The sequence below is a fragment of the Pararge aegeria genome, chromosome 3 (assembly GCF_905163445.1).
Source record: "Pararge aegeria chromosome 3, ilParAegt1.1, whole genome shotgun sequence".
NCBI lineage: Eukaryota > Metazoa > Arthropoda > Insecta > Lepidoptera > Nymphalidae > Pararge > Pararge aegeria.
The window spans coordinates 5443998-5465491 of NC_053182.1; the positions used below are offsets into that span (position 1 = coordinate 5443998).

Consider the following 21494-nt stretch of genomic DNA (forward strand, 5'->3'; position numbering starts at 1 on the left):
CCAAAGGATATAAGAGATATACTTATCTGATGCCACATCAGGTACCAACATAGTACCAACAACTTATCTCAACTCCATCACCAATACATACGACTCTTGTTTCGTCACAACAATATTTCCTTCAGTATATCGTTTCCATTATAAATCATCTATTCCCAATTTGTAACGTTCTATCCACAATACTTTACTTAATCTCCTTTTCTCAATTAATTAATTTAAATCCGTCCTCACTTTTTCTTTGCCGCCAATCTAACTTGTCAAACCCGCGTCTCCCGCCATAGATCCTATACTTTTATTTGACAGTTTACTAAAGTCCATTATTCTATTTTCAATACATTATCAATGAGTATACAAACTATTATTTGTTGATATATTTAATATAATCATCGGGTTTATCATAGATAAAGTGCTGTAATTCCCTATTTCCTAACACGCGCATAACTTCGAAAAGTCAGCGGTGGTTCCGGGAAAACTCTTTCCCTAAGAAAGTGAAGCCGAAGTTCTAACCACTAGGCTATCAACACTTCATCATTTTATATTTTACATTTAGAGGGAGGAATAAGCTACAAACATTTTTTTTGATACATTAGAGGTGATAGCTACTTTATATTAAAAGAAAGATCCACAAGGAATTGTCTTGTGGAGACCTTACTGGCGCAGCGAGCGCGGTGGTTTTATTTGGGAAGTGCCGGGTTCGATTCCCGGCATGGGCTATTAGGGAAACAATAATTTCTGATTTTTCTCTGGTCTGGTGCGGTGGGAGGCTTCGGCCGTGGCTAGCTCTTCCCCATCCATAAAGACGTGCCGCTAAGCGATTTAGCGTTCCGGCACGATGTCTCGTACCGATTCAGGGTATAGGTTTAATATAACTGTTATATCCGTAACGGGTTAGCACGCTACCATCTTAGATTGCACCATCCCTTACCAACAGGATTTACCAACCAAGATTTCACTCAAGGTGAAAAAAGTGTAAAGTTGTAGTGAAAAAAAAACCTAACAAATTTCGTCCGAAATTAATGAATAAAATCAACCGATTATCTCAATTATGTATATCTGTAATCTCCCATACACTCCCTAAAATAACAACAACAACAAGCACTCATACACCCATTAGAACAACAACAACAACCACCACTTATACACCGAATAGAACAACAACAACAGAGCCACTCATCCACCCTCTAAAATAGCAGCAAAAACAACAACCACACCACACCAAAGAAAAACATACAAACATACATACGTATAAAAATAACTCTTTCATAGTTTCTTAACCTGTAGTAACCTATAGTATATACGTGTTATTTATATAATTGATTCGGTCCCTAATCGGTAATCTAGCTGTTCCCATTCTACGTTTATTAATAAGACTTAATATTATTAGTATTTATTAATAGTAGAATAATAATGTAAATAGTTCACTGCCCTCTTTAATATTTATAACATCGCAGTTTCAATAAGCTACCTCATGAAATTAAAAAATGTAAGCGTAATTTATTATCTTTATTGGCATAAAAACTTTAAGCGACCTAGATGTAGATAACATATGTCTAATAATTACAGTGACTTTTATCTTACAGTGTTAATTTACAAACACAATAATTAAGCTCCGTGAATAAAAAAATATTTATCTTTAGGTATAATAAACATAATTTAAAGTAATTTCTTTTTTTTTTCAATATATCTTTTATCCAAACCTTACATAATAACAAAACAAACATTATATACCTACTAAATTATATAGTAAATTGATTAATATGTAGTCCGTCAAATTCAAACGCAGTAAGAAAAGTAACGGATGTTTACTGAACAAAAAGGAATATACGAACATAAATAAATGTATTATTACTTAATAATGTATGGATTTAGTTTTATTTACGTGACCCGAAAAACCTACATCCATTTTATTCCACGCGAATCTGACGAACCACACGTACAGGGTAATTTTTTAAATAACAGCATAGCCGTAGCCTGAGGGTTTTTATTAATACCATAAGAGTCGTGGAGGTTTATAAGCCCAGAACCCCACACCAACCAACCAAATATTAATGAAATTAATAAAATAATAATGAAATAAATAATTTAAATTATTAGAAGCACAGTGCTGGAAAGCTGCCCAATTCAGTATCTTTCCCATAAGTTGCCAACTAATCATCTACACACGTCAGTTATTAACTCATCGCAAATTTTGTATGGACATGACAAATCACCACAGACTAGTAACTGTAAGGAAATTAATGAATGGTGGCCATGTCTTTGGTACGAATTTTTTTAATTAGGTCTTGTGCCGCCTGTATCCAGAAACTGGCTTGATTTTTTCTGAGCGTTAGAAAGAGAGAATGGAGAATCAACCAACAGTGGATGGGTGACGGTATTTTTGATTGTAAACTAATACTGAATATTTTTAAAACAATAAAAAACTCAGGGCTATAAATTCTCTTTCATCTGAATTAATATGGTGCGCTACATGAATTCTTTTTTCAAGGACTGTAAATTTTAAGATTAAAAAATATAGTATTGTATATTACGATAAGCATATAGTAGACAACCAGAACCCAAAACAGTTTAGGAAAATAATGTTTAATCACCGCTAAAAGTTTGTAAGTATTATTTTTTCAAATAACCCTGCAGAATACAATTAAATAAAAATAATTAACTGTAAATAAATAATCAAACTGCAAATGAGACTAGTCCAGCCAATTTATTACACAAATCGTAGATCTAAAAATATATGTTTGGCAACGAATTCAAAAGCCATTAATATTGTATTCTAATATTATTTTATACTATTACGTATATATCCAAATTTTTTTTTAACTATCATTAACATTAATTTATTCACAAGTAAATTCTGAACTTTTTTGGCTGAGTAAATATGTTTATGAACATTTTTTTTCAGTTGCTAAGCCTTAAAGGCGTTTGCATACCACAGCGGGCAGCATCGGAATTACTCACGTGTAATTCTTTTCGTATATTTTATATGAACAGGTGCTGGTCGCTTAAAAGTCAAATTTTACATGATTCAAGATAAGAAAGTGGCACTTCTGCATTCGCTATTCGTATAAAAAGTCACCCATGTGATTAATTGAGCGACTATTCGCGCCAAATTTAATACGCCAATACGAGTTAAACGAGGGTCACACAGGGAAGCGGCAAGGCCTGACTCTGCTTTCTTCAAATTTTCGGCCAGCGTACGATCACAAAGTCCTACTTCTACACGCGCTTCTTAATAGGTCGTGCTCTAGGTAAAATCTTGAACGCTGTTAAACACGTAAAAATACACGTTAAACACGTAAAGACGTGCAATCGACGCGAGCGGCTTCTTTCCTGCGTCCTAAGCTTCATTCGCTTCAGTTTGATCAGAGTTTAAATATGCGACCTGCGTTCTGCCGGAATGTGCGCAAGCCTTTATCCGTCATAAATACAATGTGATACATGACGCCAATAAATGCACTTTCATGAAACAAAATTAGGAATGTTCGAAGTGTTTCCAATAAAACCCTTTCCATATGAAACTACTAAAGTTTTTTTAAATATATATCAGAATTCCGGAATGGAAAAATAGTTTAAAAATAACGATCGGATGTAGGTACGTACGCCATTCGAAACTATTTATTTCATAACAACACATTTTTACTTAAGTACTATTTAACTAACAGTAATTAAGAGAGGTATTAGAATCTGGAAATAAATTATTATATGTTAACGCAGCAGCTGTACTACATGTATACATTCAATATGAAAAATTACAAATACATAATTGTCATACAGTTTTGTAGGTAAAAAAAAACCCAGGGGCCAGCTTTTAATTTGCTACATGATTCGTATTAATATTTGCAGTACTTAAAAGTAGCATTTATTGCGTCAGTTTGATATCCGGGTGTGGTTATACAGATCTATTTTAGATATAGTTTTTAGACGAATTTAATTAATCAGTTGGTCCACACCGGACATAGGTTTTGTATAAATAGTTTGAATATTATTAACTAATCATATCCACTCATTACTGGCCCACTACAGGGCACGGGTCTCCTTCCACAATGGGATGGGTTTAGGCCTTAGTCCACCTCGCTGGCTCAGTGCGGATTGGTGGATACACGAACATTGTGGAGAACTCTCAAGCATTTTCTTCACCGTTGAAGCAAGTGATATTTTAATATTTAAAACGCACTTAACTTAGAAAACAAAGAGGTGCGTGTTGGGATTCGAACCAGGCCCCCCAAATGTGTAGCCGAAGTCCTAGCCACTAGACTATCACGGCTTTCATAATGAAATATGATACACTGATTATTAATACAAATAGTTTCACTAAGCAACTTACATTTAAGTTTTTCCAATACTTCTTATCATAAATTATTATATGTTTTGTATGGTTTTGGAAATATGTGTTCTACTGATCCCTTTAAAAGTTTTAACACTTAGTATTAAATCTGTTAATTTCAGAATAGGTTTTTCAAAAAATTTATCTCAAATAAGTATTAATACTACATCATTACTTTTATAAACATAATAAAAAATATATATTTTTAAATATAACAAACTAGCAGTGGCCCGTGATTTCGTTCGCGACTATTACCGTTTTTCAAAGTACTACCGAAACAGTTTTTATTTCCGGGACTAAAAGTTGTGTCATTAAATTTAATGATACGCCAGCTAAATGTGAGTTAAATTCCATAAAAATCTGATGCAATGTTTGACACAAAAAACAAATAAACACATACAACAGAAGCACTTTCATAATTATAATATTAATGTAGATAAGTAACATACTAAATTAAGATTGCGACAACCTATATAGCATTACTAATCTTTATTAAGTTAAATTATGAATATTAAACCACTTTATTTTAATTATCATTTGTTAGCAAACATTATCAAATCTTACATTAAATAAGTATATGTACTTACAGATCCTTCATTTCGACATACCAACATCAAAATAATTCAGAAGAGCTAAAGCAACTAGAAGCGTGTCCTCTGTACTAAATGTATATTTTTTCTTGATACAAAAATGCCAATAGGATGTGAAACATTTAGTATCAGAAGTGGGATTGGACAATGGCTTTGTTGGTGTCAATATTAGAGATACTTCTCTTTTCATGGCACCGAGAAGGAAGTTCAAAATAACAATAGTTTGGTTATAGTAAAGATATATATATATATATATATAATATACAACACCCTCTTGGCCGTGGAAAGTGATCAGTTTGGAGACATTTTTTCTTAGAGAAAATTTGATTTCTATGCATTATATCATTACGGAAGTAGCCACTGTCCCCATATCAGCAAACAAGCTTAAGTAAAAACAAATTGTTTCATGAGATTAATTGATTTATTGAAGACATAAATCAATTAATCTCATTTAAGAAAATTAAAAAAAAATACATAAAAAGTTATACAAAGAACGGTTTCGTAATAAAATAGGGTTTGCTCCTCTATTTTTAGTGGAGTAAAAAAGGACAGTAGAATGTAAACGTGCATACTGAATATCAAAATATTAAATTTGTAACTTCCAAGCCAGTTTTATCATGCATTCTTTTTTTTATGTTGAAATGATCTTAATTCAGAATCACCACTTTGACAGTTATTAATAGGTAATGTGAAATAATATGGTGCAATATAGTATTACTATTACCAACTTATCGTATACCATCATGATAATCCCATCACAAGACGTCCTCTGCAGGAAATAGATAATTTGTAGGGATTCAAAAAAGCAACAGTTTTGTGCCGCTTGTTTCCAGCTAATCCCTACGACGCGTTTTATATCGTCTGTCCATCTCATGGGGGTCTACCAAAACTGCGCTTTCCAGTGCGGGTTCATCACCATTCCACAGCAGCACATTGAAACCCTAAAGTACGTGGGTTCTAGGAGCTATGTACGCCCATGGCCATTTCGCGATTATGTTCAAAATATCGAACAGATTATTACCTACTAGTTTAACTGCTCTCAGGATCAAAAAATTGTCTTAGGAAGTCTGAGCACAAAATAATATAAAAAAATAACTACATAATCTACGTTGCTAATGTACAAAAAAGAAAGCCGTTATTTATTAGCATCTTAGATTTAGAATGATTATTTTTTGAACGCACAGTTGAATGATGTTGGTATATTGAAAAAAACGTTTAAGCACTGCAATGACATTATCTGTAGGCATTTGGTTGAACTCAATTTTAGAAACATTCTGAGCATTAAGTAATGAAAAAGGTTAGAACCACTAAATAAGTTTGATCAATAATAAACGTTAAAAATAAACAAGCACATCCTTATAAGTAAGTTAATAACTAAGCAGTATTTTTTAAACTTTAAGGAGACCATATTTTTTTGGTCTAACATATTGTCTGTGTCCCTGACACAGATTAAATAACATTTTATGAACACACATTTTTTTAATTTAATAAATAATTTCATAAAAACTTTAGTTACCTGTACCCCAATTAGTTTAATTTTACATAAAATTTAAAATGGTTGGAGCTTTAGTTCGGTATTTCAATATTTTTCTATAAAGTGAACAGTGACCACATATTACAAGACAATTAACGATTTATTCTCAAAACATAATTATAATATCTCAAAATATGATAACTGGGAAGTGAAACGAAACACGTTTTGTTTTATGGATTATGTACTAGGTATGCTGTCGGTACATAAACTGTCGGATTTTCTGTTTCTCTGGTTATTACCAGTTACCCTTTTTAAATAATGATCATTTCATTGTAGTTTAATTAACGGAGCAGATCGTTTATCAAATTAACTAGTGACTGGATTTGTGTACACAAAGCACTGTTAGTCAATCAAAAATCACACTAGCTTAGCTACGAATATAAAATCAAAACAAGCAAGAATATTATCGATTTTGTGGCCCTCACAGATTTGAACACGAACTAACTTAAACATGTCCAAAGCTATGTTAACTAGGACGATAAAATTAAAGGAAACACGACTCACAATTTTGTGACGTATATATACATTTTACCTGACCGATTTCTACCACGGTGGTCAATTCCAGAGAGATGTTCTTGCTACGCGGGAAATATTCGGCAATTTCCAAGCTCGGGGCTGATACCAAGAATTTCTTAGTAGAAAAACACCGATACCAATATATTGGTCCATCTCGGGGACCTCGTGACCTGCAGATTTGCAAACCTAGACCAACGAAGAAGTTAGATTTTTTTTGTATCGTAAAAGTCAGTATATACACGTCACCAGTTTGAGGTTAACTCAGTTCTGAATTTCAGGTTCAGAAAAAAATGCCCGACCTCTTATATGTGTGGCCCAATAAGTTATGTAATGTTGTAAGTATACCCTGTACACGGAACAAGCTTGCCCAACCATTTCTACAAGAAAAACTCGCATCTATCAAAACAAGAATACTAGTAGAATATATTTTATTATATGTTCGATTATTTATTTACTGTAACATCTACACTATTAAGTTACACACATCTAAGTTTCCAAGACCTCTTTATAAATTATTATCTTGAAAGGATTCAGTCTTACTTTAATATGAAAGAAAAAACTAAATGTTACCAAAAACATTCGTTGGACCATTAACAATACATTATATGAATGTAAACAGTGACAAATATAATTATGAAAAACTTTAACATTATAGTCCATTTTTTCGTTACTGTCTTATAATGAAAACAATCTATTTTCTAGTTTTAGAAGAAGAGATGTCGTGACATCTCTTCATTCAATCAAACTCGGATGGGCAGCGTTCGGAAAAGTCCGTGGAGTTTCCCGAACGCTGCCCATCCAGTTTGATTCGGCAGTTCACCTCGAAATTGGATACCTAACTGGATCTTAGGTATACGTATTCGTGCTCTCAACGCTATACTTTTTGTCAAGTTTAGCGGTTATTACAGGAGACAGATTTGTTTAGTTAAAAAAAATCTATCTTGTTATACCATGAACTTGAAAGTCTTTGAAAGATAGTTTTCACTATGACAGATAAAAATAAATGGACTATACATACATTACATGACATTCAATAAGGCGAAATAAATGGAAATGGTTTTCGATTAGATTAACATGCACTTTGTTATCAAGCCTAAACAATAATTCGTTTTAACAAAAAATGTTTATTTATTCCAATAATCAATTTCTTACATAAATAAAGATCATTTCATTTAAATACGAATATAATAATTCTAATACTAAACTAATATTGACTTTTATGTATAACTAAAGCACGCGACTTCGTCCGTTAGGGATATTTAGTAATTTATGAAAATAAGCTTATGAAAGGCTAAAAATAAGGACGAGTCTTACGAGACTTAGGATAAAATAGCATAATAATTTTATCCTAAGTCTCGTTATCTCGCAAAAAGCAGGTGTACTTTTTTTCGTATCACGGAATACAGAAAAAACCCGGCGAGTGTGAAGTGCGAGTTATACTCTCTGTACGGGTATGCAATATAATAATATGAGTATATGCAATATATACTCTAGCGTTTACTCTATATAACGGAGCTCGTCCGGTGAAGTGCTTCCGCTATGCTTATTTCTGCCGCCAAGCGGCATTGTTGTGTTCCGGTCAAAAGCGTCCGTCCGTCAACCTGTGCCTACACCGGTTGACGGACAAAGTTTTTTTTTGCATTGTTATAGCGGCAATAGAAGTACACACTCTATGAAAATGTTAATAGTGTACCTATTACGGTTCATCCGGTTCAGTCCGCTGATAAATAGACGTACTGACGAACAGACGGACAGCAGCAGCATATTTATAGGGCACTCTTCGGAACCAGCGAGTAAACTGCTCAAGCAATATATTCGATGTGAAAGAAACTTATGCGTTAGACGAATATTAGTTTAGTTTTAGCAAATAGAAACAAACCTAATAAAGCTTTTAAAACATTGACAAAGTATATTTTTTTATTATAATATTCATTTTAAAAAGTTGCCTGCAAAGATTACTTGCACTAAATAATAATAAAAATAAATCTTTTAACTTAAAAATAAATAATTTTTTTCCGTACATCTATCATATAATCTTCCTTTTTTTCGATTTTTAAACACAGAATAGACATTCAGTATAGATTAATCGTTGACGGACAGATTCGTGTTAACACAAAGTAGTTAGAGGAATCTCGACTTAATTTAGTCTTGATAACGTCGTTAATCGCAGCTACTGTTCACTGGTGCCCGGTACCGGCGCAGGCGCAAGAAGCATGCTGATGTCCCATACCTAGATTAAATTATATGATTCGATTAGATCAAAAGCTGCCAATCGTTAGTTATTTTAACTTATTTATTTCACTAACACACAAATAAGTTCAAGTAATAGGGCGTGGTGAAATATGGAATTCGAATTTCATTTAAGATAAAATGCTACATGTCTTTTTAAATAAATATACAACGTGTAAAAGAAAACCGAAATAATACTTCAATACTTCTCAGGCTTTAGACGTGCATTATGTACTGTCTCTGAGACTTATCTGTGAAACCAAAAACCTAATAGCTTTAGAGGGAACCACTGCCGTAGTTTTTTTTTTAATAAAAATCATGTGACTCCTATAACTTTATTAGGTACGCGCCGCGTAGCCTAGGTACTATGGGCGTGTCGGTCTTTTATGTTCAACAGGGTTGTCATATGTACATAGAATGTTTTGAATAAGTTTGTATGGAAAAATGGATTGATTTAATATATATATATTTTTTGATTCCTTATGGAATATACTTATGCATCCTTCATATTATTTCGAAATTCTGTTACACGTTGTAGATTAATATAATAATAATAATAACCTCCTCATTATTAGACTCTTCGATTTGTAGTTAATTTAGTATAAATTATTTATGAATAAATGAATGAATACACTTTAATTGTACACCAAAGAAAAAAAGTAGTTACAAAGATATAAACATAGAGCAAGAGAGTACAATTTGGTAGCCTTATCGCTACATAGCGATTTCTTCCAGAAAACCAAAGGTGTAAAAGGTAAAACATAGAAAAGAGGTAGGTGGTAAATCAATAAGATTTAAAAATTATACAAATATATAACTATGATATATATACATATATATATAAATAAATACAAATAAGACATAAACATACATTAAATTACCCATAATTAATGTATTCTAATAAAAATCATACTCAACATATATAATAATAATAATAATAATTAATATGGAAAATTTACAAAGATAAAACAATTATTTACCTTGATGACTCGATCTTTGCCCGCCGTGCACATACGTCCTGTCGCCTCGTCGACGAAGAGCGACCCAACCGCGTGTTTCATATCGTGGAATGACGCTAGGGACTCACGGCTGTAAGACAAATCATCAAGTCATCAATATCAACCCATCATCAGCCAGAGGAGATATGTACCGGTCCATTACTAGGCTGTTTAAAAAAGAAATATACTTCGACAATACACACATCGCCATCTAGCACCAAAGTAACCGTAGCTTGTGTTATGGGCACTGATGAATATTTTTATGAATAATATACATAAATATTAAATACTAATAACATAAAGATAAACCAGAAAAAAAACATGCTCATCACACAAACATTTTCCAGTTGATTATAGTAATAACCCATAATATATCAGAATGATACTAGATAGACTGATAGCGCATTGGGTAGGACTTCAACTTCAACTTCGGGGGGCCAAGTTCGAATCCCAGCACGAACCTGTAACTTTTCTAAGTTATGCGCATTTAATTTAACTAAATATAACTCGCGTAAAAAATCGTTAGGAAAACTTCATGACTGAGAGAACAGTGAATGTGAACAATGGCGCGAGGAGTCCACCAATCCGCACTTTGCCAGCGTGGTGGACTACGGCCTAGACCCCTTCTCATTTTAGGAGGAGAACCGTGCCCTGTAGTTTTTACCTTCCTTCACGCCTTAACTAAGCAACCAATCAGCTGGATTTTTATCATACAGTTATTTGTAAGTGCAACATATATATAGCTACTTTTTATCCCAGGAATACAGCCCACGGGATTTGTAAAAACCAGCAATAACCGCGGGCGAAAGCTAGTCTCAAAAAAAGAATACTCACGGCTCATGGCGTAAGGTGTCGTAGCAGGCAGCGCACACTCTCTGTGGGAATTCGAAGCCCATAACCGGCAACGGTAGCCGGTGTGGCGAGCACGCACCGCACACCGCTGCGCCGCACCAACGGCAGTGGTGTTGGCGAAGACCTAAGGATACCGAATCTTTAGCTGAATTCATACGTTCGGTAGAAGTAGCAGAATTTATAATTTCTTCAAACTTTATATATTGCATAGAAACAAGCGTTACTTTATGGGATCCCATGATATTTTATGAAAATCTCCGCAAAAAGCAGGAGAATCTGTGTTGTTTAATTTATAGTTTCTTCAATCTTTATACTCCACGCCAAAAAGATCTTCCAAAATGGACTCTCTACGCACGTTTCGCTCAGACATCGGAGCATCCTAACGTATAGTTAAGTTTTGAGTTACTTTTCGGTATGCTAAAATCCAATAGCAACAATTCAAGGTCCCCACAGATTAACAGATTATTTTTGTAGGAGTCGAGCTTTTTGTGACAGAGCTCGTCCGGAGAAGTACTCTCGCCATGCGTAAGTATAGTTAAGTTTTGAGTTACTATTCGGTATGCTAAAATCCAAGAGCAACACTTCAAGACCCCCACGGATTAACAGATTATTTTTGTAGTAGTAGAGCTTTTTGTGACAGAGCTCCTCCGGAGAAGTACTGTCGCCATGCATAAGTACTTATAGTTAAGTTTTGAGTTATTATTCGGTATGCTTAAATCCAATAGCAACAATTCAAGGTCCCCACGGATTAACAGATTATTTTTTTAGGAGTAGTAGATCTTTTTGCTACAGCTAGTCCGGAGAAGTACTATCGCCATGCTTGAGCCAGCCGCGAGGCATTGCTGTGTTCCGGCTGTGGTACCTGATGTGAGTACACGCACGTGAAGCCTAACCCCTCCGCCTCAGGTTGGAACAGGGTGACAATAGGACGTGTTCCTTGCATGCCCCGCGAAATGTTGCTCTATTTATAGGCCAGGGCATCGTGATCTTTAGTTGTGAAAGATGCTAAGATAACTTAAAATTCCTAATATGTTATTTAAGAGCAGTGTGCAGTACCCGGACAAATCGAAAAGGCTTAAGGGCGCCAACAAACTATATTCTATGTAAGTATAGTCCAGTCATTATAGTAAGTTCACCTCGGAATTCGAGATATATTATAGGTTTTGAGACAACTTTTAGGGTGTCAATATACAAGTATTTACAGACTTACAGCTGGGTATCTCGAATTCCGAGATTCTTACCTAATTTAAGCTTAAATGACTGGACTAGTATGAATAGATGAATAAATAAAATGTAAAACGCGGAACCTGTGTATTATTTGGGCGAAGAACTCACTTGCTAACGTTACAATCGGATGTAATTAAACCAAAAGTGAAAAATCACATTTATTTGTAAGTCCCTAATGCACGTTTTCACTAAACCTAGGAAAGGGATCAGATGTCTAAAGATTTGGGTGATGCTTAGATAAAATATTCTTATTATATATAATTAACGACGGTGGGCGCCATCTAAAGTTACGACACCGATTCGGCTCTGCGCAATGTTTAGGGAACTCAAAAATTTACACTTAAGAAAAATATAAATTCGTTTTTTTTTTTTTTAATAACCTTAAATAAGATAACAAAAACAAAAAATACCACACCCGGTGACACGAATCATAGACAACTTAGGTTATATGAGTTGTCTAAAATCGGGCATAGATGTCTCAAAACTGACTGAATGTAGGTACGATTCTTTCGGGAAATTCTTCCCGTTTGTTCACTCACCAAGCTGTTTCTTCTCCATCATAGCGCGGACGTTCCATATGAAGGGCGCGCGGCACAGCTGGCACAGGTCGGACTCGCGCCACGCGGGCGTTTCGCGTCGTTGCACCCCCATCTCCCACACCCCTAAGGCGCCGTCCTCACCGCACGATACCAGTCTTTGACAACCGCCCACATACCACAGGCCCGTCACCTTGTTACTGCGAATAAGGACAGTGATCCCAAAGTCAATAGCACCATCATCATTATCATTTATCATCACTTCAACCGATTGAAAAAGGTATTTTGTAGAGAGTTGCAAAATCCGCGACCCTGGGCTAACGACTCGCTGGAACTCGTGTGCCCACCTCGTTGGGGGTAGACCAAAGCCGTTTACCGATGGACCTACTCTCTAAGTTTGTTGTGGGCTCTTCTTAGACCAGAGCGCGTTTGGAACTCTCCTAGCTTTAGTTTTAAGTGAACAAATGTAGTTATCACCATCACCTAACATTAATGGTAAAATATTATATGTCTAAAAGCTTCAACTTTCTTATGAGGCGCATAGTAAGTCATCACTGGCAACACACTGTTCGAAGACTTGGCACTTGGCTGGTTTATTGTATGAATATACAACGTGTAACAGAACTACGACATACTGTTGAAGGGTGAAAATATTAAATCAAAAGAAGCATATTTATTTTTCCATACAAACTAATTCAAAACATTCCAAGTATTTACTTATGACAACCCAATTGAAGATAAAAGACCGTCACGCTCATAGTACCTACGCTACGCGACGCGAACCTAATGAAGTGACAGGAATCGCTTGATTATACTTTTGCTGTGTGATGTTAGGGCTGTATCTGATTTCTTTCAGTAAGATCTATGACAATGGTTTACCCAAAAACTATTAGCGTTTCGGTTACACATATAACACATACAAGTCTAAGAGACTGCATATAATATATCTCTAAAGCCTCTCCAGTAATTCGCTTTTCATTTACACGTATATATCTGAAGTAAGTATCTTTTAGGATAATTTCCTGTATCATTATGAATTAATGTTAGATGTAAAAAAATCATAGACTTCAGCATTGATCACTTTTTAGAGACTTTTGTTCAAACTAAAAAATCTTCTTACCTATGACCTTGAAGTTCGTACGCAGTGCCTTTTTGCCCGCCGATGTCCCAAACTATAATAGTTTGGTCGAACGAACCGCTGAACAGCAATTGTGGAATGGGGGCCCAATTTAAAACTCTCACTGAGCTAGAAACACAAAGGTTAACAATATTAAAGAACCTGATAATCATCGTTCGCAATTCATTTTCGGGTCCACTTTTGGGGTTGCGATTTTGTAAATCCTGAAACATGTATCATCATCATAACAAGCCATTACAGGACACGGGTCTGCTCCCACAATGAGAAGGGGTTAACCCCTTTAAGGGCCGCCACGCTGGCCCTTAAAGGGGTTAAATTACTGGGGGGCCATTTAAATTACCCAAAATAATTTTCATTCCTATTTAAATTGAATAGGGATGAAAATTATTTAGGGAAAATATTTACAATAATTATATACATATACATAATTATATATATATACATAGGGTAGCGTACATCTTCCGAAAGAATTGGTCTTATTAAATGCAAAAAGATTTCCGAATCCGACTGGTAGTTCCTAGGTTAGCGTATTCAAACAAAAAAACAAGGTCCTCTGATTTATTATTCAAAATTCTAAATTCAAAATTCATTTATTTCAAGTATGCCTAATTTATAAGCACTTTCGAAACGTCAAGCCAGTCTGTTTGTAGTGACTTTACCACCGGCTCGGAAGGCAGATTTCACTGAGAGTAGCCGGCAAGAAACTCAGCATTCAGTATTACAGTAGTATATATATAGATGAGAACTCAATAAGAAGGTCTGTATAATAGTTATAATGAATTTAGATTCACATGATCTATATTATATACCTCTCTGTATGTCATGAGAGAACGGCTCTTTAGCAATGAAACATTAATATTTAATTAGGCTGATGCATTTCATTGCCAATGCAGACCGAAATCGGATTTCAATTTGCAAATTTAATGAGCTGCGGAGCCTCAGTCCAACACATCATCTATGAGAATACATCGTGGAATTCTCATCATCCCGAGCATACTACTGCTGGAAATAGACCTCCTCTCTCATAGGAGAGACTGTTTAAGAGCACAATACAATCACGCTGTTACAATGCGGGTTAGTGGGCTTTAACAACTATTATCACAAGTAAGTGTTTGCACAAAGGGTTTGCATAAAAGACATTAAGTCGCAGGGGTCGGCTACGTCAATGGGTGTCCCACAGGGTTCAATCTTGGGTCCCTTTCTATTTTTGGTGTATATAAATGATCTACCACACCATGTCAGTGAAACCTGTGACATTGTACTGTTTGCTGATGATACATCTCTAATTTTTAAAACTGATAGAGGTAGAGACAACTCTGACGATGTAAGCCGTGCTATGTCGCATGTGTCGCACTGGTTTACTGTCAATAATTTACTTTTAAATGCAAAAAAAAACTAAGTGTGTGGAATTTATTTTACCAAATGTAAAGAAAGTTAATAAAAATATAATAATAAATGGAGAATCACTAAAAATGGAAGATCCCACAGTTTTTCTGGGCATGACCTTGGATTGTAAGCTTCAGTGGGGTACCCATATAGATACACTAGCAGGTAAACTAAGCTCGGCTGCCTACGCCGTCAGGAAAATTAGACAGATTACTGACGTAGAAACAGCAAGACTTGTTTACTTCGCGTACTTTCATAGTGTGATGTCTTACGGGATCTTATTATGGGGCAAAGCTGCTGATATTGAAACTATATTCATATTGCAGAAAAGAGCTGTACGGTCAATATATAAACTTAACTCACGTGAATCCCTCCGTGAAAAATTTAAAGAAATTGGTATACTTACGGTAGCCTCACAATACATTTATAACAATATAGTATTTGTAAGACAACATATTAGTCTTTATAAACAAAAAGTGGATATAAACAGTCGACTTACAAGAAATGGTCATAAATTAGTGACATCTGCATATCGTCTGCGAAAGGTGCAGAAGTCATTTGTGGGATTGAGTATACGCTTTTATAATATGATTCCTAAGATAATTTTGGACCTACCAATCCATAAGTTTAAAGAATGTGTTAAAACACATTTATTACAGCGAGGTTATTATACAATTGATGAGTTTCTTAATGACAAGGTTGCTTGGAAGCATCCGGCTCCGCTTTCATCTCTCACAAGATAGAAAAATGAATGTTAAAATATAAAATGTAAATTTTTGATGTTGGAAAAGAGCAACTGCTGAGTTTCTTGCCGGCTTCTTCTCGGTAGAATCTGCCTTCCGAACCGGTGGTAGAGTCACTACACACGGACAGACTTGACGTTTCAAAAGTGCTTGAATTAGGCCTACTTGAAATAAATGAATTTTGAATTTTGAATTTTTGAAGTGATAAAAACCGGGACAGACGGCTTAACGTGCTCCCGGGCCATCGCCATTTTCCTAACTCCAGGTATTGAAAATTATTTAACGATAAAAACACAATAACTAAATTTATTTCCCCCGACCCGGGATTCGAACTCAGGACCTCGTTATCCCTAGCTAAACACGCTAACTAGGCCAACGAGTCCCAATATCGTCGAATAGTCAAGGGAATACCTTTTAGTAGATACTTCCCTAGTTTAAGTCATTTATGTCAGTAACTAGTAACCCGCCCCGGCTTCCCACAGGTGCTAGACTAGTAATGTGGGGAGTGATTAACAATAATATTATTATGTTTGGTCAAAACTACAGGCTATCATTATTATTGATTTATTTTTATTACTGGCCGGAGAATGCGTATGCTATTCACAACCCGTACCTACCTTTTTTTTTTTTTAAAGTATATAGACAAGTGCTTGACTGCAATCACACCTGATGGTAAATGATGATGCAGCCTAAGATGAAGCGCGCTTGCCTAGAAGATGCCTATTCACTCTTGATTTGAAGGTACCCAGATTATAGGTATCAGGGAAGACGGAAGATGGGAGGGCATTCCAGGCCTTTGCGGTGCGGATCAGAAAGGAAGAAGCAAAACGCTTCGTACGTGTTGATGGTATTTCAACCACGTAACGGTGCAGATTCTTTCGGTGCCTCGCAGTTCGATGGTAGAAAGGAGATGGTTAGACCAAATCGAATAGCTCCTGAGCACACTCTCCGAAATGTATCTTGTAGAAAACAGCCAGACAAGCAACCTTGCGCCGGTGTTCAAGGCTTTGAAGTCTACTGACTACAAGGTCGTTGCCAATGAGTCTCCTAGCACGACGATCCACCGAATCCAAAGCATCGAGCTGGTACTTGGCAGAGCCATCCCATAAATGGCTGCAGTACTCCATGCACGACCGAACCTGAGCTTGGTACAGGGTTAGAAGCTGTTCTGGCGTGAAGTAGCGCTTAACTTTGTTGAGGATGCCAAGTTTTTTGCCAGCAGTTTTAGCTTTGGACTCGATGCATTGTCCAAAGCTTAGATTGGACGAAATGCTGATACCTAGGACCAACCTTTGAAAACCAGAACGGTTTATACATTTTTGAATACCTTGGCGTTTCTCTGCTATAAAATGCATGTACTAGAGTACATACATGTACTAGAGTACATGCATTTTATAAACCTTTCTTTTCAATCACTCTATCTATTGCTAAAAACCGCAATCAAATACGTTGCATAGTTTCAAAGATCTAAGCGTACAAACAGCGGGAATGAAATGGTTTTCTACTATGTAAATAAAAGATGCATAGGTACATTATTTCGTCGTTTGCATACAAAGCGTTTACATACACCCATCAGTATCGGCGTTCATTAGCCGAACTTTATCTGTGTATAGCGCGTGCTGACGTCATAAACAAGCAATGACCTTGAACACGACTCATATATGTGAATTAAATAACTGTTTAAACGGCTGCACATTAAAACTGTGTATTTATACAATTAACACTCCGAAGAGCTGTAATTCAAAGTTAGAAAATAGTACCTACCAAAAATAAGTTTAACTTGTATCATTATAAAGTCGTTTTAAGGCAATTTTATTAGTTATTTTATCATCATCATCATCATCAAAAGCCTATAAGAGTCCACTGCTGGACCAAAGACCTCTCCCAACAGGAGGGGTTTTATTCACACATTCACATTTTATTTTATATGTACAGGTAATAGTAACAAAATGTTACTAACTATATATGTATAACTCGCATGGGATGCTTATACACACCATACGATGCTATGTATATGAGGTGTTCGTACCACTGACGTAAGCAATTAGAAGTGTCGTTCTAACTATCATTTCAGTTTTTATCTTAGACTACAATCTACATTATTTATTACCAAATAACTACGAGATGAAATAATACAAAAACCGCAAGCGTCACAGATAAATATCGTCGTATATTACAGTCAAATATGGCGTTCTATAGAAAACCTATCTTCAGCAAGAATTTTTCTTGTTGTGCCACTTTTTAACCAAAGCAACTTGGCATTGCCCATCTGTCCCGCGCAACTTATTCCTGACGACCTGATTGACTACCCCTGGCGCAGTGGTGAGCGGTGTGGGTTATAAGTAGAGGGTCCCGAGTTCGAACCCAGCGGACATATTTGAAAATGTTTGAACCGATATTACCTACGTTTTAGTTCGCGGAATTCTCAGTGTAGTTAGAAAATTGGCGTTGATACGTAACCATACGCTATTGTCATAATATATATATGTTTATTCGTGGCATCGTACCGAAACGTGTAATCGCTCGGCGGCGGCACGTTGGTCGGGTCAGACCAGAGGAAATTCTGAAATTATAAATTCTCAAATTTCCCCTGCCTGGAAAAGAACCAACGCACACTCACAGTTAAACACACAGCGCTCACCACTGTAAATAACATTTTTGCGAAGACACTACACGCGGTTTGCTGCCTCATCTATCTGGCTGGCTCATTTTTTGCGCAAAGGATCAAGCTGGCAGCGGGGCAATGCAGCCAGCATTCTTATTCTTCACCAAACCACGGGATGCTTTTTACATTAATTAGTTTGGTTATAAGTTGTATTTTAACATTTTATCAATAAACTTGTACCAGACTTAATAATAATTAATCATAAATGTTTCCAAATATGTATAACAATTGATCATTAAAGCTTGCAAGCCTGATTGGAAGGCCTTAACTCTATGAGAGGCCTTTGCCCAGCTGTGGGGCATTATAAAGTTGAGTAGGTTAAATCAGTAGGTGGTTGCAAATTACGTTGCGTGCATTAAAAATAACATACCCAGTGTGTCCCTTTAGCGTCGTTACTAGGGTTGCACAGTTATTATCTAACTTTAACATTGTTATCTGCCCGCTGTAATCGCCGACGAATGCGTATTTCGACTGTGAATCGAACCTGATTAGAGCTGTTCAGGAAATGTTATAACATAAAAAATTACTTAAATTATATAAAATTTACATATTGGATTCCAAGTAATATGTAAATTTCATGTCATTTAATGTAGCGTGTCTATATTTTACTACCGTTTAGAGATTCCTAGAAATGCCTGTTCCCTCTTGCCTTGAAGGTACTAAAGTTATATGTGGCAGGGAACACAGTTGAAGAAAGGTCATTCCACACCTTAGGTATAAGAGGTGTGGATAAAAAGCGTTTAGTGCATCATCATGTGTTGATTGAAAATCAACGACAAAACGATGCCACCGCTCGCTTTATCTTATTTAACCTGCCAGAAGACTGATGAAGTATGTGTCAAACATGCTTCAAGTAGGGTTCTGTAGTCAAATCATAACTAATTACATTTTACTGTAAACACAAAGCAAAACTATTAATAATCAAGCTGTTTTCTAAAAGCAACTTGAATCATAATAATTTATTTATATAGGGTTTCATATTTTGTTTTTAAAATAATTTGTAACTCCTATAAAAATACGCTAACTTTAACCTTTTAAATAGTCTGAATAAAATCGCTATAGCATTAGCCTAACAAAAACCAAAAAATATGCATAGGAACTAGTACAAACATACTATAAATTTCTTCTCTGGCTTCAAGTTAATATACAGGTATAAGAAATAGTAATATTTCAAGGTGAAGCCATATCACAAGCCAACATAACATATAGCAACACAGAAGGTACCAATAACATGATGCAAAAATATGCATATAATCACTAGTAATTTAATACTATCTGAATGATGTTCAGTTAAAGAAAATTCCAAGTATTGCTGACTGCTACTTTACAATTTCAGCCTACTTACCTGTGACAGTGAAAGTAATTATTCTGACCTTCAAAAACCAAGATCTAGGAACTCCCACTTAATATGAAACAGCACTTATCACTGTGAAAGTGACTCATAATTTTTACACCTAGTTCTACTACAATAAACTGCAACAACCGTTACAAAGAATTTAAAAGGGATGTAATTTAATTACCATATTTACAGATTTGGATGTACATACCTCCCTAAAAATAACACTATTTTTTGACCAGTGCCTAATATCTTGCTCAGTCCACTGAAAGAGACATAGCTATTGGAATGTTATTAAAAAGGATACTGTAATGCTGTGCACCATGCCTCGAAGGAATAACCACCGATTCTCCTTCCAGTTTCACTGCAGTGGTAAGAGAATAACTTGTCTCGACTCACTGACAACACCCACTCACAGCTCAATGAAAACACCACTGCTGTAACTCGTGCAGTGTGGGCCAAGTATTCCCTTGTCTGAACAAAAACAATGAAAAGTTGGTTAAGGTAGAAAATGAAGACGATAAGGTAGAAATTATACCAACTACTTTTTTTTAAAATACAATAGTGCAGTAACTTTCGAATTATTCACTAAACTGTATGAAAACCAAAAATTTTGTGTACTCACAGGGTTTATCCTATTGCAGTCTGCGGCTAGTGTGAACTCAGAAATGGTGCCATTTTCCTGTCCTATAAATAGTTGCCTTGTCTCGGGAGTGTAGAACATTGATGTACATCCAGATGGCATATATTGACAAATACTCGGCCAGTATTGTCCAGAATCTCTTTTGAGCCATACTCGGACTGTCCTGTTCAATAACCAATTATGAGACACATTATTACTAGTTATTTAGATAACTATCAATTAGTTTGTAAGTCAAACTAATTGATAGCCAGAATGTAGAATATTACCGTTATATTATAAAAATTTAAGGAGCTGCTTACAGAATGACCTTTAGAATGATTAGCAAAAAACATATATGCAGATACATCTTAAATGTCTTGTAATGGGAGATGAGAATACATTAGTTTAGTAGGCTAAATAAAGGGCTGATAAATTACATACTTATCATCGCAAACACTAATAACTCCGTCTTCGCCAGGGATCACCACTGCTGCGTTCACATCGTCGGTGCAACCTTCCAATTTATTGAGAAGTGCCGGCTTTTTTGTTGTAGAAAACCTGTCATTTGGGGTCCTCGGTGCAGGTTTAATTTCAGCAGCCATATTTTGCAATTTAAAAGGCAAATAAACACTTTATTCGTCACTTCTTTCGGAGAACGAAAAAGAAAACGTCATAATAAATTTGACATTCCGGTTTGTAGTTCGTTGATAAAAAAATAGTCAATTATATTAATCGATGAAGCATTAAAAATTACAAACACGAATATTTTTATATCTGAATTGTTTTAGATTAAAAAAATGA

At 35.4% G+C, this 21494-nt stretch overlaps 1 protein-coding gene across 1 annotated transcript; it reads right to left on the reverse strand.

The window, feature by feature from the left end:
* Window positions 1–8181: 8181 nt before the first annotated feature.
* Window positions 8182–21380, reverse strand: LOC120637364 (WD repeat and FYVE domain-containing protein 2). The gene is made up of 9 exons (XM_039909177.1): window positions 21135–21380; window positions 20697–20877; window positions 20379–20545; window positions 19106–19219; window positions 13924–14049; window positions 12807–13003; window positions 11023–11164; window positions 10171–10279; window positions 8182–9191 (listed from the first exon to the last, which is right to left on the reverse strand). Exons 1-9 carry the CDS (start codon window positions 21293–21295, stop codon window positions 9132–9134), a joined length of 1257 nt encoding a protein of 418 aa, XP_039765111.1. The 5' UTR covers window positions 21296–21380; the 3' UTR covers window positions 8182–9131.
* Between the last annotated feature and the right edge of the window lie 114 nt (window positions 21381–21494).

Excerpts from the sequence above, each read along its gene's own strand:
- LOC120637364 (XM_039909177.1), bottom strand. The coding sequence starts at position 21,295 with ATGGCTGCTGAAATTAAACCTGCACCGAGGACCCCAAATGACAGGTTT. Across the intron at positions 19,220-20,378 it reads GCATGGTGCACAGCATTACA|GTTCGATTCACAGTCGAAAT; the intron begins GTATCCTTTTTA and ends AGCTCTAATCAG. Across the intron at positions 10,280-11,022 it reads GACACCTTACGCCATGAGCC|CCGTGAGTCCCTAGCGTCAT; the intron begins GTGAGTATTCTT and ends TTTGTCTTACAG.